Source organism: Cervus elaphus, chromosome 33 (assembly GCF_910594005.1).
Source record: "Cervus elaphus chromosome 33, mCerEla1.1, whole genome shotgun sequence".
NCBI classification, from domain to species: domain Eukaryota; kingdom Metazoa; phylum Chordata; class Mammalia; order Artiodactyla; family Cervidae; genus Cervus; species Cervus elaphus.
This window is the reverse complement of record NC_057847.1, coordinates 37,205,158-37,231,284: the sequence shown is the minus strand read 5'-3', so window position 1 is coordinate 37,231,284 and position 26,127 is coordinate 37,205,158. Positions and strand designations below refer to the sequence as shown.

Here is a 26,127-nt window from a genome sequence, read left to right as displayed (position 1 = left end):
CACAGGTCTTGTGCCATGTATCCAAACCCCCAGGCCGCGGAGTCTGAGAAGCTGAATGCTGCTTCCGCTGACCCAGGAGTGAAGGCATCTCATCAAACTCTACTGCGCTGAGCCCAAGGCAGTGGAGTTAAATGAGAAAACGGAAAGGCAAATCTATCTTCCTGGGGGTAGGGAATAAATACTTATAAAGAGAATGGAAGAATGAAGCGCAAGATAGAAAACAAAAATTTTTGAAATTAACTTTCTAGACCAGGGGTCAGAAGACTTTTTCAGGAAAGGGCCAGCCAGTAAATATTTCCAAGTTTTGGGGCTACAAGCTCTATGTCACAATGGCTCAGCTCTGCCTTGGCAGCAGAAAGCAGCCAGAGACAATATGTAAGGGATGAGTGTAGGTGTGTGCCAACAAGGAGCAGCTGAGATGTGGAGTTCATGTAAATTTCACGTGTCAGGAAGTATCATTCTTCTAATGGTTTTTCTTCCCAACCATTCAAAAATGTAAAAACTGTTCTTACTTGTGGGATCATCCAAAAATGGGTGGGGGCTGGATTAGGCCGGCAGGCCCCGGGGGTGCTACCCCTGGTTCTGTACCAGTAGTTTTTACTGTTTTAAGTCAAAACCCCTTTGTAAACTGGATGAAAATCATGTACCTCTCTCTAGAGAGAAAAAGCTTCCCCACACACATGCACACATTTTCCAGGGGTTCCATGGGCATCAATAAGGATGGTGGACTCCAGAAATAAATAGCCTTCCTCTTTTCCAAAGTGGCCTGGTAGGAGTAAGGGGCAGGTGAGGTGGAAGAAAACCCTTTAACATGATTAGTGGGTCTCCTGGTACTATAAATTTATCTACTGAAAGCCATAAATTATGCTTCAGGTTCAGCAGTCAGACATAAAATTTTTTCTCCGTTTGAAAACATTGAGCAACAGAATTTGGGAAGTCTGCCAGGAAACTCACATGCATCTGGCATCTTCCCTGCCTGTTTCTAGATCAAAGGTTCCTGAACCTGTATCTTCAACTACCTTTGTCACTCTCCATAGCCCAAGATGTACTCTGTACCCTGTGAGGGCTCCATAAATGTGGTTCACAAGTGGAGCGGACCGTAAATTCTGAATTCACCTATAAACACACTTCTCTTTAATCACGGTTTCTCTTTAGGATTTGGAATTGAGGGGAGACGGAATGCGGGTGCATAATCCACCCCTGATCTGTGATCATGCCAGGCCAGGATGTCAGTGAGTCATAAAAAAGACATAAGGAAACCAATGGCTTAATTGTACTTTTTACAGGAAGATTTAAGTCCCCGCTCAAGGTCAGAAGAATCCAACAAGCGGGATCATCAACTACTCTTTGCCCTTGGTGCCAACTGCATTCTGTAAAAACAGGCTGGTCATAGTGGCTGGGGGAGGGGTGGAAGAGTGACCAGGCACTGGACAGGCAGCCCGGTATCCCCATGAGCTGCTGACTGCCTATCCCAGGTTAGACATGGTGATTCAACCAGCTCTTCTGACTTCTGGAACAGAATTAGTCTAAGAGGAATACGGTTGAGTTTAATACTAAAGCAGTGAAGTAATTCCTGGACACAAGGAGAGCTCAAACCCATGTGGAGTCCACTCTGTGCCAGGAACTGGTCTAAGTGCTGACATAAAACTCATGACCACCTTATGAGGGAGGAACGTCAGAGTTCTTGTTTTGCAGACAAATAAACAGAAGCGTAGAGAGGTTAGGTAATTCATCCAAGGTCATCTGCTGGACAGGACTGGAGTCAGGATTAAAAATAAGCAGTTGGCTTCAGATTTCCTGCTCCTAGTCATTCCCTCAGTAGACCCTCCACCCATCCCTCTGGTAAACATTGCTGGTTCGTTTCACTCTGTTAATTCTTTTCTGGATAAAACTCCTCATTCTATGAAATTTATTTATTCCTTGAGAGTGAGTATAGATGGAATAACTGCATATTACAAAGCAAATCCTATTTAAATGTGTAAGGAGAGACTTGCCTTTGAAAGCACATGACAGGGAATCCCTTTGTAAAGTGGCTGTTGCCTTTCAAAGAGGAAGCATGTAATAAATGTCTGTTGTGTGATATTAATTCCCCTAATTTGTGTAAATGTTTGTTTTTGTATGTTAAACATACTTAAAATAAAGTACTTATTATTAACTGGAAAGAATATTGGAAAGAATACCACTTCTAAGAGCAAAGACCCTGATACTGGGAAAGATTGAGGGCAGGAGGAGAAGGCGACCACAGAGGATAAGATGGTTGGATGACATCACTGACTTAATGGACATGAGTTTGAACAAGCTCTGGGAGATGATAGGGACAGGGAAGCCTAGTGTGCTTCAGTCCATGAGGTTGCAAAGAGTACGACATGACTTAGTGACTGAACAACACCACTAAAAGCAACTGTAGGTGGTGGAGTGATTAATTCAGTGAATCACTGAAGCGGGCATCCTGCCAGCGCTAGCCACAGGTTCCATGCCCCCCTCTGCTCTGACAGCAATGCCAGCCCTCCCAGGTCCACTGACAGATTGCTGAGGACCAGAATGATGGAGGTGAGATGGAGCAGAGCTGAGGGATGCAGAGCCCAAGGCATGTGAACTCCTAAAGTGCCTCCTTTCTTGCATACCTTGCAGCATATTTCAGTCCAGTTCACTGACCTCCAGAGTGAAAATCTTAAACCCTGAAGGTCCCCACTTTATAGAACAAGGGTCATCAGCTGTTCAGAGGAGACATAAAAAGGCTTTATCTACCGTGTCCTTCCAGAGCAGAGAGAATGGAGTGGGGCTGGTCACAAGCTGGGTGTTTTGGGGCCCAAGAGTCATTCAGCAGTAAAATAGGCCATCCCTAATCCTCTAGTTTCAGGTCACAGAATTTTCAGAGGGCTGGGAGGAGACAGAAGGGAGGGATTGCCATGTAAGTTTATTGTGAAGGCCGTCTTTTCACACTGACTGTATAAGCTCCTATCCCTCCAAGACAAAGTCAGCTCAACCATCCATCTATACACGAACTTATCTATTCACTTATTCTACATGTATTGATTAGGCACTTGCTATGTCCCAGGCACCCTTCAAGGTACATACGTTCTAGGTCACTTCAGTCATGTACAATTCTATGTGATCCTGCGGACCGTAACCCGCCAGGCTCCTCTGTCCATGGGATTCACCAGGCATGAATACTGTAGTGGGTTGCCATGCCCTCCTCCAGGGAATCGAACTCACATCTCTTATGTCTCCTGCATTGGCAGGCAGGTTCTTTACCACTAGCACCACCCGGGAAGCCCCCCTTCAAGGTACTGGAGATATTGTTGTAGGAGTGGCCCAACTCTTACTTATAAACTTGTCCTGTTTCAATCCAGTCATGTGAAGCACTTCTCTAAGTAAAAGTTAGGAGACTTCTGATTTTACATTATCTGCTATTTTCTCCCAAATATTTTGAGCTCTCAAGTTCCCAACATAGGACTTACCTGGTGGTACAGACCTGCCTGTCAATGCAGGGGACTCGGGTTTGATTCCCTGGTCTGGGGGGATCCCACATGCAGAGGAGCAACTAAGCCCATGCACAACTACGGAGCCTGTGCTCAGCAACAAGAGAAACCACTGCAATGAGAAGCCCGCACACCACTACCAAGAGGAGACCCCACTTGCCGCAACACTGAACAAAGATCCAGCACAATCGAAGACAAATAAATAAATAAGAAATAAAGAAAAAAAAATTCCCAACATAGGCAGTCAATGCAAATGAACAGTTTAATCTGATCAACTTGAACTTTTAATTCATTGAGGGCAGCCACTGCAGAAGTGGCTGGTTCTCACTGGTTGTCAAAGGAGCCCCATCTAACAAATGAGCCTTATCTTCCTGTAGGATTTCAGCTGATGGGAGCTCTATGATGAAAGGATGAGGCCTAGAGAGAAACTCAGTGATGGGCGTGGGCTGAGCGGGGCCTCACTCTGGGAGTGAGTGAATTACCATGTGACACCATAGAGGCCGAGAGGCAGCTGAAGAGGCAAAAGTCGCCTGGATGAACTTGACCCTGCTGATCTTCCCAGGAGGCCAGAAAATGGAGCATCACTGTGTACTAGAACATTTTTCACCAGAGGGGACCTCAAGCCTGGTTTTAGAAAAGCTGCAGCTGTACTGATGCTAACAGAGACCAGAGCTGGATTTGCAATTTCATACACAACACAGTCCTGTAGCATTTCCAAAAACACTTCTTTGGTTGAAATACACTGCACAGAAAACACCCACAGTGAGTGAGGCAGCCCTCACCGTGAGAGCAGCATAGAGAACTATGAAGAACAGAGACTTAAGGATTCATTCATATAGGGTGAAAAACAAATCCTTAAACGGCTTAAGTTTCCTGAGCTCTGAAATTCACAAGTAGGCCTTAGAAAGTGATTTCTAAGTGGGGAAATGCCATCCCTTCATCTGGGAAATAGCCATGAAAATGCTACCATAGACAGCAGCACATGGGTAATAAATGAGACAATGTGAGCAGAGCACCCAGCACAATCCCCGCCCAGTACATCTTAATTACAGTATCCACTCTGGCTGGCAGACAGGGGCCTCTGTCCTATCCCCAGCTCCCAAGCTAACTTGCTATGTGACCTTGAGCAAATGTATTTACCTCTTTCGGCCTCGGATCTCTCATCTGTGCCTCACACTGGTATTCTGAGTGTCTCTGGAGCAACAATAGGCTCTGCTCTTCTGAGACTCCTAGGGGAAGGAGAGGGCACGGGGACTGGGCCTGTAACCCAAGCAGCCGCCTGCCATTTGCTTATTTGCACCACCACGCCTCTGTGTTTTATCTCACTTGCACCAAGGTTGCTGGGTCCTTAAAACCATCTGTAAGGTCCAAAGCCCCTTCCTGGGCAGTCCTGAGCTTTCGCGTGCTCAGCCATCCTTCTACTCCAATGCTCTTCCTCCCCATCATGCTCTGTCCAATCTGCTCACTCTCCACGATGCTTTCTTTGATTCCCAGGGTCACGGAAAACCCATCTCCGCCTCCTCAGAGTGCCTCCTGACTTTTGTTTATGCCTCTGTCATAGGCATTCTGGGAGTCATTTATTGACATGGTTTATATCCTCCACCCCATCATAAGTGTTGGAAGGCAGACTCACTCCTATGACATCCATGAGTGTAAACAGTGAGTGCTTAATCAATGTTGATGGGAGAGATGGCTGGAGGGGATCAAACAGCAGATTTTAGAACCTCCAGGTAAATTTATATATCCTTGGACAAATTCAGGGAAAAAAAAACATTTTAATTGATAATTAACTTTCCCTCAGAATAAATAGGTTAATACAGATCTTTTCTAAGCAAGTGAATGAATTAATGACAATAGAGCAAAGCCTCCAGTTTGCCTGCTATAGTCAATGCAACCCTGAACAGGAAGATGCTTTCACATTGCTCTGATAATAACTTCAGGCATCTGAGGACACCAGCTGAATCCACACAGAGGGAGAGGCACCTCGCAGAGTGCTTACAAGGTCTTTCTTTCAAGTCAGAAAGGTTTGAATACAGACTCCTACTGGGTCATTTTCTAACCTCTAGACTTCATTTTCTTATCTGTATCTGGCATATAATAATAACTACTGGAGGACTTCCCTGGTGGCTCAGTGGTAAAGAAGCCGCCTGCCAATGCAGGAGACACAGATTCAATCACTGGTCTGGGAAGATCCCACATGCCACGGAGCAACGAAGTTTGAGCACCACAACTATTGAGCTTGTGCTCTAGAAACTACAAGACTCAATTACCAAGCTGTTGGGCTGCAACTACCGAAGCCTGAGCACCTATAGAGCCCGTGCATCGCAACAAGAGAAGTTACTGAAATGAGAAGCCCAAGCACTGCAACTAGAGACTAGACCCCGCTCGCTGCAACTGGAGAGAAAGCCTGTGCACAGCAACAAAGACACAGCACAGCCAAAAATAAATAAATAAAATTTAAAAATAATAATTATTATTATCGGAAAGAATTACTTAAAGACTAATAAAATAAAGCATGTAATGCTCTGAGTCTGGTACATAGAGAGTGTTCAATAGATGCTAGTCATCATTTAGAAGCAATGACAAAACCAACATAAGTAATGGAAAATAGACAGCAACCTGATAGCCAAAAGTGTCATGCAATTTAGTGTTTATAGGAAAATGATGGAAAGGCAGAGAATTTCAATGGCTAGGCAATGGCAACCCACTCCAGTACTCTTGCCTATCCCATGAATGGAGGCTGGTAGGCTGCAGTCCATGGGGTTGTGAAGGGTCAAACACAACTGAGCAACTTCACTTTCACTTTTCACTTTCATGCACTGGAGAAGGAAATGGCAACCTACTCCAGTGTTCTTGCCTGGAGAATCCCAGGGACGGCGGAACCTGGTGGGCTGCCGTCTGTGGGGTCGCACAGGGTCGGACACAACTGAAGCAACTTAGCAGCAGCAGCAGAGAATTTCAAACCACCAAGGATTATTCAAGCAAGTGACATCTTGAGACACATCAATATCACGGGGTGGTGGTGGTCCCTAAAATTAATCCACAGTTTCCCTGAATTTGTCTAGGTCTTACCAGGCCCTGCAAAGACTGACCTTCCTCCCATACTCCCCTCTCTACTCGATGCTCTGGAATCTGTCGCTCCTTGCAGGGCCTCCTTGGTACCATGCATGCTCCCTCTGTAGGGACTTTGCACCTGCTCTTCCTCTGCTTGGCTACTACTCCCCCAACTCTCCATGTGGCAGGATCTCCCCCTCTTCCTTCACATCACTTCTCACAGGCATCTTATTAGAGAGATCTTCCCTGACCTCCCCCCACCATCACCATCACATCTGCCCTCCTTTGATTGTCTTCACATTTCACTGCCTCACATGATGTAACCTTATTTGTTTACTTGGTTGTTTGTCTCCCCCGCCTTGAGTGTAGGCTCCACGATCGATACCAGAGACTCTGACTGCTCTATTCATTCTGCAAGCCCACCCCTAGGGCCCTGTCCAGCATGAAGACATGAAGTTTGTACTCAGTGAAGAGTGTGTAGGGTCAGGCCACCCAAGATGGCTGTTCTCTTGCTCTCTGTACATCTCCTGCTGGACCAGAGCCTGCTCCACGTACACCCTACTCACCTGACTGACATTCCTACCTGCTCGCTCCAAGCCCCAGCTAGTGATTGTTCTTATCAAAGGGGCAGTGAGGGGCATGCCCCTCTGCTGGTTTCCATGGTAACTAATAAGCCAAGCTGCCACAATTCCTCCTATAACTGGCAGTCTCCCCTTCCCCTCTGGGAGCAAAGCCTGTCACGTCACCAGAGCACATGGTGAGATGTTGCTCCAGGATCTTGCTTCAGACATGTAGATCCCCCATCCATTAAACCACTGATGTCTCTATTGCTGACACTGGGCGCTGTCCTTGTTCTTAAATGTGGGCAAGTGCAGGCCTTGTAGGCCTATGGGATAAAGCCCAACAGAATAGTCGAATGGAAGAATGAATGATGGGCCAGGCCAAGTGACACCATGAGATGCTGCCATTGATTCTGTCATTCATTTTGAAAGTGTTCTCCCTGAGAACTGTGGAATTGTTTACAGCATGAGCATTTGGGTCAAGAGTCTTACCCTATTAACACAGAACCAGGAGGAACAATTTGTTTGGAAGTTGCACTAATGTTCGGGCTGAGACTGCTGATATCTACAATAAAGAACTTTACAGTTGGATTCACAGCTCCTGCCTAGGAAAAAAACAATCATGGAAGTGGTATTAATTAAAATATATATATATATATATAATATCATTGCACAAGTTTAAAACTACACAAAAATGGCTAAATTATGACCCTAAAATTATAACCAGACACTCTTAAACAATTTAATATAGATAAAATAAAGGAGAGTCATGACATGCAACCTTCTCATATTCAGGCAGAAATACATAAATGGTTCCTGTTTAAGTAATGAATGTTCATAATTTATGTACTTCAAGCAAAAAAGGATAAACTTGTTAAAATCAATTATTTTAATCTGTAAATATATCCTGACTCCAGAAGACAAGAAGATTGATGGCTAACCACTAGGAAGAATACCTGGATTCAGCCAAAGATACAATCCACTAGTAAAATTAGTTTACCTGAGCCCAGAGCCAAAATGCTAATTAGGAAGCCAATATTTCCACTGCAAATTCAGGTTCACTACTTTGGAGCTTTACAGTCAATATTATGACAGAAATCTATAAAATTATTTTATATATACACACAGATTTTTCAATTGACAAATTAGAAATAATATGATATTTTTAGTGAGAAGGTTCTATGGTGTTTTTTTTTTTTTGCCAGTTTACTCTTCAAAAAATAACATTCCACTGAAAATACATTTCCGTATTTAGTCTCTGATTTTTTTTTCTTTTAACTTCCTCTGTCTTCCTAAAATGGTAGCTCTTCATAAACCAAATTGAACAGTGAGTTGGTAAAAATAAAAATCCCTTTCCCCAAATTGCTTACAGCAAAAACACTTCACTATTAGATTTTCCTATAAAAAAATAGTGTGGCCACTATTTTTATGACACTAGTGAAGAATCCTGGTCCTTTCCTAAATCTCCCTCTTCCTTGGCTTAATAAAGCTCTTCAGTTTTTATAAACATGCATCCTGGAGAGAGAAACAGTCTTGAAAACCAAGACATGACACTATTATTCCAAATGTGGGACGTGTGAAATTTACATCAATGCCAAATTTATCACAGAACTACTAAAACTAGTCATGTATCTGTTAGTTAGTAATACAACCTGATATATAAGCATGCTTTTCAACTTTATCTAGGGCACAATCCAACTTCTGCAAATGAGATGAGCTTCTGATTCAATTACAGCCTCTCTTTTCCTCCATTCAAATATTTTCATTCCCTCTGCTTCTTTCAAAAGCATTTTCCCCATCTTTTTCGGCTTGTCATTCCTCAAAGTTTTTGGAGAAATTACAAAACCTTAAATCACACTCTTTCCTGGGATAATAAAAATACTTTAAAATTGCCAGATGCTGTTGACTTCAGCAAGAGTAATCACAGCAAGCTGTTGAAGAGAGACTGACAATATTTTCATTAGCAGGGAAGGATTAAATGAAACCATTCTCTTCCCATCAAATTACAGAACCGCTATATGAACAGAGCACAGACCTTTGGATATGGAATCTTCACGGTCTTTGGGTATTGCAGTGACTCATCGGAGTAGAAGGAGTATTCAATCAGTGGGACTTCTGTGTCGTTAAATTGGGCATATGCTAAAAAAGTGCCGTTTGGAGACCACCACAGAGCGGAATAAGTACTGAAGACTTCCTCTGAAAAAAAGGCAGAAATTGTTCTGTTACAAGAAGTAACTGATAAATTGGCTTTGGCATTCAAAATATTGTTCTCATTAGCTTTAGTAATTACAGTAGAGTTCAACTAATGAACCACTTTGCATTTGCTGGGCTTCCAAAATCAGAGTAATACAAATGAATAAAAATAAAATCTTCAAGGATAGAGCTGGATTGTAAAAATAAGTAACCCGCTGGACCATTTTTGAATATTTTAGCACACAATATTTAATATAAACTCTACATTTTTTCTTTATCTTATAATCCTCTAAATTTATGCCACAAAACATACGAAAAGTAAATCTCACATAAGGGGCTGATTCTCCTTTCTAATTTTCAAACAGTCAACAGTTTGTACTGATTCTGCAGGGTACCGGTGGGTGGTGTGTGGCTCCAGGCTATCAAACCAATATGGTGCCCAGAGTTTACTCCTCTTGGCACAAAAGATGTGGGAAGGATGGATTTAGAATGTCAGGAAGCTCCATGAGACTCCTATCAAGGAGCTCCTCCTTTGCCTAGTCTAGAAACTGATAACTCTCTTAGATTAACACCTTCCTCTGGTGTAAGAGACATGGGTTTGATTTCTGGGTCGGGAAGATCCCCTGGAGTTGGAAATGGCAACCCACTCCAGTATTCTTGCCTGGAGAATCCCATGGACAGAGGAGTCTGACGGGCTGCAGTCCATCGTGTTGCAGAGAGTTAGACACTACTGAAGTGACTTAGCACGCATGCACTGGTATATCAGCTGATGGGGGAAGAGGTCAAGGACAGAGGCAAATGAAAGGAAAGGTTTTGCTTTCCTGAACAATGTTGGACTCATCCTCAATCTCTAGCAAAGGTAGCTCTTTCCTGTGTTTATTATGGAGTCAATTCATGGGACTTCCAATCTCTGGCTCTTAAAATGCCAAAACCTCTTTCATCAACTAGGAAGAGAGGATTCAAGTGGATTTGATGGAATCTTCTAGTCCTTTATGCAGAGTTAATCTACACATTTCACATTCTGCTGTGAGTGTGAAGGTAAAAGCAAAAGCATAAAAACTTGAATCTTAGAATTAGGAAATCATTTTATCCCACTTTTCTGATTTTCACAGCCTCCTGACAAAAGTTTATTTTCCAGATGCTTATTTTCAATAACAGTGATAATTGCAGTAGTAGTTACAGGAATAATAATAATGATAAAATATAATCATTATAAGGATGAGCAGCTGACATTTGATGTCTTCTGTCCATGCACCAGACACTGATATCTGACATCTATTATTTCACTTAATCCTCATAATAATTCATTGTGCAGGTGAGCAAAGCAAAGCAGGTAGGCTTAAAGAGAGTAAGTCATTTACTTGGGAGCACATGGCCCATAGTTTCTAGAATCAAGAATGAATCCAGATTTTTCTCTTTGGAATTCAAGTTCCACTGTTCATTCCTGCCAATTTCAGCACGTCTAGTAACAGAAAACCTTCTGCTTGATCAGGCAGATGGTTCCTCCTTTGACTCCTTTTAACCTATATCACTGAGTCACACGTATGCAGCAATTTAGAATTTACAAAACACTTATCTACTTGAACCCTAGGTGACTCTATTCATAGACTATTTTACTGAGAGGACAGCTAAGGTTTAGAGAGAGTGAGTGAATTGCCAGAGACAAGAACACAGGCCTTGTGACTCCAAACTAAGGGGCTTTCGCACTAAAAACGTCTTCATATACCAAATCGATGTCTCATTCCCTGTGGCTTCTACTCATTGGATCTAATCTCAGATCAAGATGGAATTACATAAAATGAATACATTGACAGCAAGGTAATGGTTTGTAAAGTCACTTTTAAGTACAGGTGGCAGGTAGAGTTAAATGCTTTGAATTAGTAGTTGTTTAGAATACTGAACTCCTCCTTTCTCTCTTTCATTCTTTATTTTTCTTTTCTATTATGGCTTATCACAGGATATTGAATATAATTTCCTATGCTATACAGTAAGATCTTGTTGTTTATCCATTCTGTATATAATAGTTTGTATCTGTTAAGCCCAAACTCCCAGTCCATTCCTCCCCGCCCCCACCCCAACTTTGGCAACCACAAGTCTATTCTCTATGTCTGTGAGTCTGTTTCTGTTTCATAGATAAGTTCATCTGAGTCATATTTAGATTCCACATGTAAGTGATATCATATGGTATTTATTGTCTCTTTCTGACTTAGGGGAATACCGAACACATTTTTCCATAACAATGATGTGTCAAAACCATTATTATAAAACTACTCTGATCAAACTCAAAGTTCTAAGAATACAGGGATCAAGGGTAGGGAGAAAGAAGAACAATGAAGGAAAGAAAAGATTTCCAGCCCTACCTGAACTGCTTGTGAGCACCCCCTAACACACCATCCTGCGATACCTCCCATCCCACCACAACTCCCATCTTGCCACTCTGAGTTTCCTTAGGCACCACTGGGACCTAGTTTCCTCCTTCTAACTGGATATCTCATTTGCTCCATGACAATTACTTGCTGGGTTCTTTGTCTCTCTCTGGGAGCAGCAGTTGAGTAGCATTTGTGTCTGTTTCCCCAGCACCTGGCATAGCAACTTGTCGGTGGTTGGCACCCCATGTGAATCACACACCCCCTTGTCAACACTGCTGCCTCAGGGGGTAAGGAGTGCTCTTCTTCCCAAATTGTTTCCTTGCCTATCCCCTCTCATCTGTGCTCTCACCAAAATTTTCATTTTCATCTCTGGGTCAGGTAAATGATATTCATACTCAAAAGTGACTGTTACGTAATTAACTTCATCCTAGAAGATAGACTATTAAAAAAGAAAGAGGTTGAAGTTAAAGTGTTAGTTACTCAGTCGTCTTTGACTCTTTGTGATCCCATGTACTATAGCCCGAGAGGCTCCTATGTCCACGTAATTGTGCAGGCAAGAATACTGGAGTGGGTAGCCATTCCCTTCTCCAGGGGAACTTCCCAATCCAGGGATTGAACCCAGGTCTCCCGCATTGCAGGCAGATTCTTTATTATCTGAGCCACCAGGGAAGCCCTTTATTAACTAAAGTAAATAATAATCAACTAGAAAATCATGAAATAATGCAAAAACAGAGAAATTGAGAGAGAATGCTATTTGGGGACCCAGGGTGGGGAGGGGGCCCAAGTTCCAGATTATAGGCTCTTCTGTGAGTGTCCCTCCCCAAGGCAACACATGGCCCTGTTTAGATCTTGCAGCTTTGTTTGTTCTTTTACTAATGAACCTATGGACTCTCCAAATGCACTTTTTTGATCCCAACAAGTCTTCACGGTTGCAGTGGAGAGGGTGGCTCCAACAGGAGAGTGATCTGATATATGGAGAAACAGGTATGCTCTTTCTAAGTATGGAGTATTCGTAAATGTACAAAACCAATAGTAGGAATTTCCCTGTAGGGACTAAAGTCCCATTTTTTTTTCCATTTATTTTTATTAGTTTGAGGCTAATTACTTTACAATATTGTAGTGGTTTTTGCCATACATTGACATGAATCAGCCATGGATTTACATGTATTCCCCATCCCGATCCCCCCTCCCACCTCCCTCTCCGCCCGATCCCTTTGGGTCTTCCCAGTAAAGTCCCATTTTTAAAGTCAAGCCCACATTGGAACTGTGAAGCCGTTCTTCTGCTTGTGAATGGCTTAGTCACGAACAGGCAAAACAAGTTTCTTCCTTAGAAAGAACCTTAGTGTTGGGATGTTTTTATCTTAGAGATACCCAGCTGTTCCAAGGAAGGGTGGGTCAGAGCTTTGGGAAGAGAATTTCTTTATCCAGCTCACACTGGGGATCCTGAGGTTGTGCTGTGCTGTCCAACAAGTGTTAAAGATGCTTTTTAATATCTAAGTGACAAGTGTTAGTAAATTTTATTATAAGTTTTAATCTAACACTTGTTTCTGGTTCATGGGAATTTATTTTTCTTTTAAAGTGTTTTCTGTTGTTCTTACAAAGTTATCCATTTGATTGAACTCAACCTGAACTGGTAAGAACCAAAATTGAGCCATGAATAAAAACTAACTTTTTTTAAGTAGAGAAGAAATAGCAGGTTAAAAAAAAGGATGAGTCTTTAATAAACATCATACAATCTTGTAAAGGGTTTGGAATAGCCTCAAAATGCCTTTTTACCTTGGCAACTAGAGACACAAATACTGTTTTCCTAATATTTTATAAAACTCTTTACCCTAAAAGAAAGAACCATTCTTTTTAACTTTTTCAGTTCTGTTATTTGAACCCATTTTCCCCCTAAGTCTAATTATTTTTTTCTTCTTTAAAAACAGGAAATGATAATTTGTCCATGTTCAAATGAACCCAAATCCTCTATAAAGAGGCACGTTTTTTTCCCTGGGCTCCATAACCTCCAGACAATGTTTTGTCATCTTTTCGAATGCTGTTGGAATTTTTAGTTTTCCTTAGTAACTTCTGGGCTAGGTAGGCTTGGTTTGAGAAACATCTGATGTTAATCTGGAGACTTCTATGCCCCAGTAAAGCAGAAACGCTACCTACACAGACAAGCCAATTATAGCAGCAGAGCAAAGACAATGGGAGCATTGAAGTGACAGTGAGGATGTAGCAGTAACATTCACTGTGAAGAAATTCTTAGTCTGTGAGATAGATACCTGGTGCATGAGTGCTAAAGGATATTTGATGACTTTTTAAAAATATAACTTATTTTGAATGCCATTGAATTTCCCTGTTTTCAAAGACAAGTTTAACTGTTTTTGAATATGAACAGATTTTCTGATTTGAAAAAGTTTTAACGTCTTTACCTTCATAAACCCAGTCAGTTATTCCATTATAGATTACATCTTTTTGCCCAGTTTGTGTGATCCTCTGACTTGGAGAATTTGGTTCATTTTTCACATAAATATCATTGTTCCAAACGTATGCCTAGAAAGATTGGAAAAAAAGATGGATATACAACATGTTATATTTTATCCTAGAGTTTAAAAAATTTATCTACTATTTTATCCTCAAATAATATTGGTATGCAAGTGGAATGACTACCTTAGATTATTCCGTTTGAGCAGGAGGAAGAGTCATTTACGTTCTTAAATGTATAAGTATACATGCTATAATACCCAAATAATCCTAAACACACTCTTTATCTACCAAAAAGAAGCAGCCCACAACCACTGCTATTGAATAGTAAAGTGTATGCAAATCCCAGAAGACTGTCCAATTCTATAGAATGATGTGTGCTTTGCATTTCTCTTGGCGGGGGGTGGGGTGGGGGGGGGGGGGGGGGGGTGGGGGAGCTGAGTAGAGAGAAGGCAGCTGCAAGCCCAGTCAACTACAGATAAACAGTCTGTCTTCCTGTTTAGATTCTTCAGGACTTCTGACATTCTCCAAAGACTATAGAACATGAAGGTGTATCTATAGTGACATAGAAAAAGTCAAAGAACTAACAGAAAGTGGGAAAGTTTAAAAAAAAAATTAACAAAATAGAACAAAAAGCAAAATACAACAGGGTTAGAATTTGAGTTTAATGAACATTTTTGCCAGTAAATAAACAATTTCCTAACAGTAGTTCAGAAATTTTCAGGAATTGTATTAATATTTACTCTGTTAGACTAATAAAATGTTATTTTAGGCAATAATACTCTATGTGATAGTGACTACAGCCTTCCTAAGAATCTGTTTTGTATAAGGGTTAGGAGCCCCTGCAAATGAAAGATTTGAGCCATTATTTTCCTGTAAAGAAGAGAGACTTACTAACCAATTTATGACCCACTGGTGACCATGTGATCCACTGTGTGTTGTTTGGGATTCTCTCTTCTGTAATTAACTGCCTGGAAAAATATAAAAAGAAACATTTCCAAGTGGATAAATCACAGTAGAATTTCTTTTCTTTTTGATTATTACACTAGAGAAGCATAATTGATTTTGAGAGGAAGTCACTGACCTTTTATTTAAGTCATAAATGTCATAGGAAGCTGTGTAGGAATGCCTCCATTGCTACAAAAGAAAATAGACATTTCAGGCTTCTGTAATTCTTGATAGCTTGACCACTTGCTATAGAAGCCCAGGTGAGAGATAAAGCCATATAACATTGTATAATTCTCACATTTTATATCTTACAGTTCCCTATGTAGAGTCTTAAAATTTTGGAATTAGAAAGTATCTCAGAAATTATCTAGTGCAAACTCCTCTGGATTTCATTTATCATTTATCTCTGACCTTACTTCTGCAAAGGACCACAGTGGGCTGGCATGCCACTTTCTGTGCAAACATAATTCCTAGAACTTAGCACAGTAATGCAAAGTTCATCTGTTTATGAAAATGCAAATGTTCACTTTTCAGCCATTTTAGTGGCAAAATGTCTTAAAGATCTCTAATTCTATTGGTGGTAGTGATGAGGAGAGGTGTTTACTCTCCTACATTGATTATGAAAATAGAAAGTGCTATAGTTTTCTTGAAGGCCACTTGGCAATGTGTATTAAAATTGAAACACATACACACACACGCACACACAAACACACGTGTGTGTGTATATGTATATATATACACATGCACACTGGAGAAGGGAAAAGCAACCCACTATAGTATTCTGGCCTGGAGAGTTCCATGGACTGTATAGTCCATGGGGTCACATAGAGTCAGACAGGATTAAGCAACTTTCACTTTCACTTTCATACACACACCATCAATATTTTAAATAACTATCTCAAGAAGCTAAAAAATGAAAAGAAAACTAAATTCAAAGAAATTAGAAGAAAAGAAATAATAAAGGCAGAGCGTTAGTTGCTCAGTCATGTCCAACTCTTTGTGACCCCATGAACTGTAGCCTACCAGGCTCCTCTGTCCGTGGGATTTTCCACGCAAGAATACTGGAGTGGGTTGCCATTTCCTTCTCCAGGGGATCTGCTTGACCCAGGGATTGAACCCAGGTCTCCCGCATTGCATGCAGACTCTACTGTCTGAGCTAGCAGGGAAGCCTAAATAAAGGTAAAAGCAGTAATTGAATAGAAGAAAATACAATAGAGAAAAACCAAAAAAACCTGAAAACTGGTTCTTTGAAGACCCTAGTAAAATTACCAAGAGAGTAAGAAAAAAGTATGAATGAATATATCAGAAATTAAAAATGGGATGCCACAACAAGCTCTGTGTATGTGCTCAGTCACTCCATTTTATCTGACTCTTTGCAGCCCCATGGACTGTAGCCTGCCCTATTCCTCTGTCCATGGGATTTTCCAGGCAAGAATACTGAAGTGGGTTGCCATTTCCTTCTCCAGGGGATCTTCCTGACCGGGGGATGGAATTTGTACCTCCTGCATTGACAGGCAGATTCTTTACCACTAGGGCCACCTGGGAAGCCCCACAACAGGCTCCACAGACAGTTGGATTATGTTAAATGTGTTTTAGCCATACACTTTTTAAAAGAGCTTTTTGATATGCCATTTTAAAAGTCTTTATTGAATTTGTTACAACACTATTTTTAATGTGTTGGTTTTAGGTTGTGACACATGTGGGAATCCTAGCTCCCTGGCTAGGGATTGAACACCTCACTGCCCCAAACTGGAAGGTGAAGTCCCAACCACTATAAGTTTACCTCTAGGAGTATGGTAGGGAAGACAGACATATAGACAACTAATTAAAAAAAAAAAATCTTAAGATATTTTTCTTTGCTTAAGAGAAAAGAAAAAAAAAGATAATTTTTCCTTGTATATATGGTAGGGAAGTTCCTACCTATACATTTTAAAAGTAGGATAAAAGGACAAATTCCTTGAAAAATGAGTTATCAAAAGTAAGATGAAATTGTGAATCTGAGTAGTTTTACATCTAATAAACATCTGAATCTATAAATAACCTCTGTACAAAGAAAACTCCCAGTTCAAATAATTTTGCCAGCAAACTCCTTGTTATTTATCTGAATGAGTTGAAAACTTATACCTACATTAAAACCTACACACAAATTTTTACAGCAACTTTATCCATGTTTGCCAAAACTTGGACATAACCAGCCATGCAGAAGGTGGAATATTATTCAGAACAAAAAGGAATGAGCCAGAAGACATTAAAAGAGATGGAGGAAACTTAAAAGCATATTTGCAAAGTGAGAGAAGCTAATCTGAAAATGCTACATAGTGTATGGTTTCAACCAGGTGACGTTCCGGAAAAGACCAAATGACAGAGAGTAAAGATCAGTGGTTCCTAGAGGTTCACGTCAAGGGAGGGAGAAACTGGCAGAGCACAGAAGATTTTTAGGAAAAATGAAAACATGTCCAACACAGAGAGTAAACCCTAATGTAAACTACGGGCTTTAATACATACAGACAAGTATTCATGTTTGCCAAAGCATGAATAACCTGCCGTAAAAATTTTGTGTGTAAGTTTTTTTGCATAGGTGTAAGTTTTTAGCTCATTTGGATAAATAACAAGGAATTTGCTGGTAAAATTATTTGAGCTGAGAGTTTTCTTTGTACAGAAGTTATTTATGGATTAGTATAGTATGATACTATTAACGTAATGACAGATAAAAATCATTATACATTATACATTTGTCAAAACTCATAAAATGTACAACACAGAGTAAACCCTAATGCAAATGATGGACTCTAATTAAAAATAATGTGTCAGTATTGGCTCATCAATTGTAACAAATGTACTACTACACTTATGCAAAATGTTAATAATAGCAAAAATAACAGGGACGGAGTGAGGTGGAGAGGTGGTAATGAAGTATATGGAAACTCCCTGCACTTTCCACTCATTTTCCGTAAACCTAAAGCTGCTCTAAAAAATAAAGTCTATTAATTCAAAATATAAATGAATTAGAGCCATAACAGATGACTTGGAAGAATATCCACATGGTATCTCTGAGTGAGAAATGCAATTTACAGAAAAGTATGGAAAATAGGATTCCATTTTTATAAAATAAGCAATAACTAAAAAGAATCTCTATCTTCATAGAATTAAGTGAATAAACAAATATAAAATATAGAGGGATATACAATAGATTCTCAACATGGGATACCTGGGAAAAAGGCAGTGAGATGAGGAGTAGCTGTTGTCTAGTCACTAAGTCGTGCTGACTCTTTGCAACCCCATGGACTGTAGCCCACGGGGCTCCTCTGTCCATGGGGATTCTCCAGGCAAGAATACTGGAGTGGGTTGCCATTTCCTTCTCCAGGGGATCTTCCCGAGCCAGGGATCAAATCCATGACTCCTGCAATGACAGGCTGATTCTTTACCACTGAGCCTGGGAAGCCCATGAGGAATAGAGGCCCAAGCAAAAAAATGGAAAAACAGTGAGACTGAAGGTTTTTAAAAAATATGATCACATACTTGCATTTATGAAAAATTAATGTTTATATGAGGAGGCAGATATAAATTAAAAATATTTTTTAAAAAATTACTTGCCTATATATCTGTTTTTCCTACCATATTCCCAGAGGTAAGAAATTGTGTCTTATTCAGCTTTAAACACCTGGAGTCTGTCCTAGCACAAGCCACATAGGAATATTCAAGAAATAAACCAAACTAAAATAATTAAATGTTACCTATGAGGCTGAAATAATGAAGTGGGTAGCCCAAGGACCCGGAGCTGTATTGGCAGAGCCGAGACAAAAGTCAGGCTCCTAATCTTGAATAATGTTGCCCACTCATTTATCACCGTCCCATCCTCTCATGTCAACAAATATTTATTGTCTCCTCTTATTGCAAGTCATACACTTCTTTTTGAATCCTGGATTATTTTGACACACTCCATGCTTGTTTCTGGGAAACCTCAGAGTATAATGCTCATTAGAGCCAAAAGTTGTGGTACAGGCTAAAAATATTAAGAGATTTAAGAAGTTTTGAGATCATTTCAGGATGACAGATCTATCAGGGGCTGTAAAGGGAAATCCAAGATGTTTGTATATTCACTTCATCTTTTGAAACAGACTCATAGTCTATTTAGGCTATAAACATTGGCACCTATCCTCTTGATTAGGCATTACTGGATAAGACAGGCTCCCTCTTTTTAAGGAGCTCATCATTGAATGGGGGATATGGAGACATAAACTACTGGAAAAGAATCACAGAGCATGCAATGGAGTTGGGTGGGGAAAGGCAGGAATCAAATTAGGAACTGAGGAGGCCGAGAGGCTTATAGAAAAGGTGATTATTGGTCTCAGAGGGCTGTCACACAGAGAAGGGCAAAAAAAGCATCATGGCAGAGAGAGGTTCAAGCACAAAGGTAGGAATGATCATGTATAAGAATACAAGTTTTGGAGTCTTCTAACCTGGACTCAAGTGTTCCTATAGACTGAATCTTTGTATCTCCTCCTTTCCCCAACTCATATGTTGAAACTTTAACTTCTAATGTGATAGTATTCTGGAGGTGGGGCCACTCTGGAGTGACTAGCTTGTGAGTGGGGGAAGCCCTCATGAGTGGGATTCATTTCCTCATATATTAGTTTCCTTGCCCCTTCCACCATGTGAGGACACTTGGAGAAGATGGCCAACTATGACCTAGGAAGCAGGACCTTGCCAGACACCGAATCTGGTGCCACCTTGATTCTGGACTTCTCAGCCTCCAAAACTCTGAGGAACAAACTTCTGTTATTAAGTCACCCAGTCTGTGGTGTTATAGTGACCCAAATGGATGAAGACAAGTCTCTAACATGTAATATCAGACAGGCTTCTTTTTAAGCTCCAGTTTTCTCTTTAGGAAGATGAGGATAGTGACAAACAATCTCGGGAACATGAGAATGCATGTGAAGTACTTAGCAGGGCTCCTGTGAACACGTCACAGATGATGCAACTCTTATTGTCTGTATAGCATTAGGCAAAGAGGGGAGATGCTATGAGAACTTCTGTACTAGGCTGCATGGTACTTATTTATTTACATTCTCACTCACTCACTCACTCACTTATCTTTTTATAGCCACAACTTGAAAGTAAGAATTGATCTTTCTGAATGTGCTGGCTCAGTCATGGAGAAGCCACACAGCAGGGTCTAAAGAACACTGGAAATAGACTTCCTGAGAAATGAAATAAAACTAGACTTTTCTTTGTTCTGGATATGTTTCTTGAATATTGGAGTGGGTAGCTGATCCCTTGTATACGGGAGTGGGTAGCCAATCCCTTCCCCATCAGATCTTCCCGACCCAGGAATGAAACCGGGGTCTCCTGCATTACAGGCGGGCTCTTTACCAGCTGAGCTATCAGGAAAGCCTGTATCACTTGGGAGTCCTTAAGATTACCCATGGCTATGCTGAGTCAGATGACGTGGGGTAGGCTGTAGGTATCTGCATTTTGAAAAAACCTCCCCAGGTGATCCACTGTAAGCACAGGCCAAGCGTGGTGAATGCGGGGATCGGGAGAGGGGGTGGTGAGTTCATAAGGGCAGACTGAGGTCCAATCACTCAGGGTTCTCAGGTTGCCTTGGTTAGAGTTTGGGTTTTATTCTGAAAGTGATGAGAAGCTACTGATCATAAGAGTTTAAGCATAGGCACAACATAATCTAACTTAGGTTTTCAAAGGAACATGGATACTCTTGGGAAACATGGATGGCAGGATGAAGGGGACAGAATGAAAACAGCAAAAGAAGATAAATGCACATGAAAACTTCAGTGACATAACAAATACAAATTACCAATGACGGTTGTCCAGCAAGGTCTAACCATGAAATATATCTGTTAGTACATATCACATGGCACTTGTTGAACTTGGCAAAAGAATAAATTGAGCTGGTATTTACCTTGCTGTTTCTATCTTAACGTCACAGTCATTGTATGTTTGACTTTAACATGGGAAATTGTTAACCAGCGAATCTCAACCCTGGTTGCTCGTTAAAATACTCTACATATTAAAAAAAAAAAAACACAAAAAACTGATGCCAGCTTCACCCCCAGAGACTTCACTTTATTGACCTGGGGATTGGACCTGGACACTTGGGAGTTTTTAAAAGCTTCTAATGTGATTTTAATCTGTAGATGGCAATAAGAACCACTGAATTAAACAAATACTAATTCATTAATTGGAAACAGATGTGTTAAAGTTGGCATCAACTTCTGATTCGTTCCTGGTGGACTGGTTTAGCAGGACCTAGTCAGCGAGTCTTCATGTCCATGAAATGGAGCCCAGCACAATGAACCAGGGTAAATATTATGATTGGGAGTCACCATCCTCAAATGGGAATGGAGAATGGGATGGTTTGCATGACCTGAGTATACCAATGATGGTGTGAGATAAGACCACTCAGTATTTACTCTTTATTCTAGAAAAGAAAGGCAGAGGTCAGGATCTCCAGCTTTGTGTTTTGTTTTCAAGCAGAATCTCTCTACAGGTTTCTAATCTTTCTTGTATGTTTCAAAACTTCTCATACTCAACAGCCATTGTCAAATCCATGAATAATCAAAAAGCTGCAGTTACAGTCACTGGTGATTGACAGCCACCCTAAACATGAAAGTGTTAGTTGCTCAGACGTGTCTGACTCTTTGTGACCCCGTGGACTGTAGCCCAACAGGCTCCTCTGTCCAAGGGATTCTCCAGGCAAGAATCCCAGAGTGAGTAGCCATTCTGTTCTCCAGGGGATCTTCCTGACCCAGAGACTGAACCTGGGTCTCCTACATTGCAGGCAGATTCTCTACCATCTGAGCAATAACTTAGTGACTGAGCAACAACAACAACTAAACATGAAAACGAGGTGTGATTAGGCTGAAACCTCTCCTGAAGGTGTGGGAATCTGATGTTGGGCTGGGCGCCTGCAGGAAGCTCAGTGTTCCCCACAGGGCACTGGTGACTGCTGCCGAGCCTGCCCCTTAGGAACGGTTTGTATATGGTGGGACCTGAGGGCTGAGAGGTGGTCTGAGTCACTTCACAGAATCTCTTCTGGAATGAGACATCTAATTGTTTTTAAAGCAAATAATTGAGAGTCTTACTATTTGTCAGACAAAGGAAATAAAACAGTCTATTACTAGATATTACAAGTCAGACATGTAAACTTTTATAATTTAAGAGTTCTATTTTATTAACTTATAATTTTAGTCTACATCTATAATATTACTTAAACTTTTTAGTATTTGAAAACTCTAAAATGAATTTATTTTAAAACACTCATTAGATTTATCTTTTATGAAGGAGAATGACCGTTTCTTCTTTTGATACCGAATTAATGAGTTTTTAGAGCCTATTGCTTCACTTAGGCAATAACCTTAAATATTCATAGACCTGAGATCAGTTATAAAATAACACACTCATAGGATTCTTTAAATGTCACAGTAAAAAAGCATTTCTTTTACCTTCACATAGTTGTATTCGAAGAGAATATATTGTCTATCTGGAGAAACTGAATAATCATTTATAGAATGTCCAAATTCATCCTGTCAATCAAGTAGAAAGAAAAACAGTTGAATGATTCCATTTAACTGCTATTGTTGAGTACCTACTATTGTTGGGTATGGTTCTAGACTTGTGTCTCGTACCTTGGGAGGTTCCAGTCTAGAAGAGGGGGCACATTCCCCTACACAGATGACCATGAGGCAAGGTGGGTGGTGATCAAGGTTAGAGAGTCAGGGAGGGAAAGGTTAATTTTAAGCAAGGAAAGATGGATATGAGGGTGGGGATCAGGAACAGATAGAGAACTTTCTCAGGAGGGGAAATGGCAAGAGTATAAACCCAGATGTGGAAAGGGCATGCATATTTAGAGACTGCCTAAGCGTAATCTGAATACAGTATAGGGTGTGTCAGACAAAGAGAGGACATACAATTAGAAAAATAGATCGTGTCTAAATATAAGAAATGGAGCTATGAACTACTTTTTGCACATGGATGTGACAGAATCTTATGTGCCTTGCCCAAAGATGCTCTGGCAACCCAGTGGCTAAGATGAGATGAGAGAGGAGGGGTTGCATTAGCCTTAGACTTGGGCAATGTTGTGTTCTGATTTACAAAATGGAGAGAGGGATACACATTATAATATAGTACTTACTGTCACAAAGTCAATCAAGGCTTTCAACCAGGGCTATACAGTGGAAATGGAAACCTGAGAGACACTTGACATCACAGGAGAGAACTGATAGGGTTTACTGAGTAGCTCAGTAAGGGGGATAACAGAGGCATCAAGGAGGATTCTGAGATTACTAGCTTAAGTGACGTGGAGGAGGGCACTATTTACTAAGACGGGGAAGAGGAATAGGATGCCTTCCCTTTGCTAGGAGAGGGAAGTGGGAATAACTAGCTTAGCTCAGGATACTGAGTTTAAAATGCCTGCAGACCATCCATGTGCAGGAGCCAGCAAGCTATTGGAAACAGAGGTCTAGATCTTGGGAGGAGGTTAGTGTTACAAGCATGTATCTGAGAAGCACTGATGCTGTGGAAATGCATGGAATATGCTGAAGGGGAGCACGCAACGTGAGGAGGGAGGCTCGCAGTGAAGACAGGGCCCTGAGGAGCACTTACACGTAAGAGAATGGGCAGAGGAGGAGGAATCGTCAAAGAGACTAAAAAGTAACCAAGGCAGGGAGCATTCCAAGAAGAGAAAGATCCACCGCACCATATGCTGCAGAAAGAGTCCAACAGGATGAGAAACGATAGTACTCATGACTTGAAAGGTTATGAAAAAAATCCCCAGAATTCCCTTAAAGCATGAATTAATTATGTGATTAAACATACAAATGTACTGTTCTCCAAGAAAATGGAGCTGTTTCCATATTCAGCATTGAATAGCAAGATATTATTTTCTTGTTTGTAGAGATATTCATGATCTAAAGAGAGAAAACGACCAGATCAATACTTCAAGTTGCTATTAAACATCTTCATAAACTAAAAATTCATGCAATAAAAATGTAAGATTTAAATTCACACAAGTCTAAGTTGGAAAAACATGAACTGATGATTATGACACTAGTATGCCTTCATTTTCCCACCATTATTATAAAGGGTTCAATTCACTTTTAATTTTTTATAGTACATGTCAAAGAAATACTAAGGTTTCTTTCTGTCTTATCTCCTTTTGCACCCGTAAATAGCAAACAATACTTTCCCATACAGTTTTAAAAAATAAGAATATATTCTCATTGCCATAAAGGTGCCCCAAAACCTAACTGAAATTAAGCATAAAATGAAAATAAGCATAAAAATCAGCCCCTCTCTCCACCAAAAAGCCTTACCTGAAACCCATCTCAAGTTGTAGAACTTCATTCTAAAAGTATTTTTTAAATAATCAGCTAGAGTGTAGGTTCTGCGACTATCAGTTGAAGCATCATCTATTGGTTGGGAGAAAAAAAGTCAAATATTCAGTATGAAGGGATAACTTGTTTTGAATAAAAGTTTTCAAAATGGATTTCTACAGTATACACTGATCACAAAATACAGAAATACATTCACAAAATGCAAAAGACACCCTGAAAGATTTTGGATTGAGTAGATGGGTAAACACGCATTTAGCTGTTCAAGTGAATGTGAACATGTGTTTTACAGTGCTATATTAATGAGCTTCATTTCAAAGGTCTAGATCAGCAATGCTCAAGGGAAATATAGTATGAGTACATTTTCTAGTAACCATATTTTAAATTTTTTAAGGTAAAATTAATCTTAATAGCATATTTTATTTAGCCAACATATCAAATATGTTACCATTTCAATGTGTTATCAACATTTAAACGTTACTAATGAGATCTTTGAGGGCTTCCCATGTGGCTCAGTGGTAAAGAATCTGCCTGCCAATGCAGGAGACACAGGAGACTTGGGTTCGATCCCTGGGTCTGGAAGATCCCCTGGAGGAAGAAATAGCAACTGACTCCAGTATTCTTGCAGGGGAAATCTCATGGACAGAGAAGCTTGGTGGGCTACAGTCCATGGGGTCACAAAAGAGTTGGACATGCTTATCAACTAAACAACAACAACGAGATTTTTCACATTATTTCTTTCTGTATTAAGTCTTTAAATTCTGATATGCAGTTGATGTACCAAGTTGAGTATATCTTGACTTGATAGGCACCTTTTCAGTCACATAGCCATGCAATGTGTGACACAAAGCTAGATCATCCTTCTGTGAGGCCCTAAGGTTCACTGCTAAGTCCTCTTGCTCCACACAAACCTTTAAGATATGCTAATCACCCAGTTCAGAGATCTTTGTTTCTATCATCACTTTTCCTTGACCTTGATTAAAATTTACATGGAACCTTTCTCTTGGATTCTGTGACACCTCAGTCCTTCTCTTAACTCTCTGACCATTAGTTTTCCATCTCCTACTTTGACTGTCTTTTTCTCCATTGACTTGCAAGGCAGAAATGCTTTGGAATTAGTCTTCAACTTTCTGCTCATCTCTCTCTACAGTCTTCCTTGCAGGGAACTCCAGAGAATTCGGCTTCAGGAATACTTTCCACTTACATAAATGACAAAATCTGCACTCATTACCTTAGCCTACTACACCCACACTCACATTTCCAGTGTGGTGTTCAGCCTTCTTACTTGACTTGTCCCACTCTAACCCTATCATATCTTGTCTAGAATAATTGTCCACCTTCCAAAACTAGATTTCCATAGGAAATTGTGTGATTTTATACTCTGTTACTGAAGACCCAAATTCAAGATCTGAAGATCATTTTGATGTCTCCCTCTTTTTTACCATCACCTACAAACAATCTACCCTACTGACTCTTCCTCTGAAATCTTTTCTCCAGGTATCCTGCCATCAGGTTCTTCCACTCCAGTTCCTGCACTGCACCATCACTGGAATGATCTTTCTAAAGTTCCACTATCATCTGGTGAGCTCTTCCTCAAAAGCTTTCACTGAGTCTTCACTGTCTACAGGAAGATTCAGACTCCTTCACCTGGCACTTGCAGCCTCCACAATCTGACATGAGGCTCTAGGCTTATTTCTGCTCT

At 40.5% G+C, this 26,127-nt stretch overlaps 1 protein-coding gene across 1 annotated transcript in view; it reads right to left on the bottom strand.

Annotated features, from left to right (window-relative positions):
• The window catches only part of DPP4 (dipeptidyl peptidase 4), an 82,074-nt gene that overhangs the window by 35,619 nt on the left and 20,328 nt on the right, over nt 1-26,127 (bottom strand). The window contains exons 3-10 of the mRNA XM_043894585.1: nt 24,408-24,503; nt 23,911-24,002; nt 22,539-22,619; nt 15,212-15,264; nt 15,026-15,098; nt 14,076-14,196; nt 9,132-9,292; nt 7,589-7,701 (exon numbers count right to left, since the gene is read on the bottom strand). Of these exons, the coding sequence (XP_043750520.1) occupies nt 7,589-7,701; nt 9,132-9,292; nt 14,076-14,196; nt 15,026-15,098; nt 15,212-15,264; nt 22,539-22,619; nt 23,911-24,002; nt 24,408-24,503 (790 nt within the window). The remainder of the gene's footprint in view (nt 1-7,588; nt 7,702-9,131; nt 9,293-14,075; nt 14,197-15,025; nt 15,099-15,211; nt 15,265-22,538; nt 22,620-23,910; nt 24,003-24,407; nt 24,504-26,127) is intronic.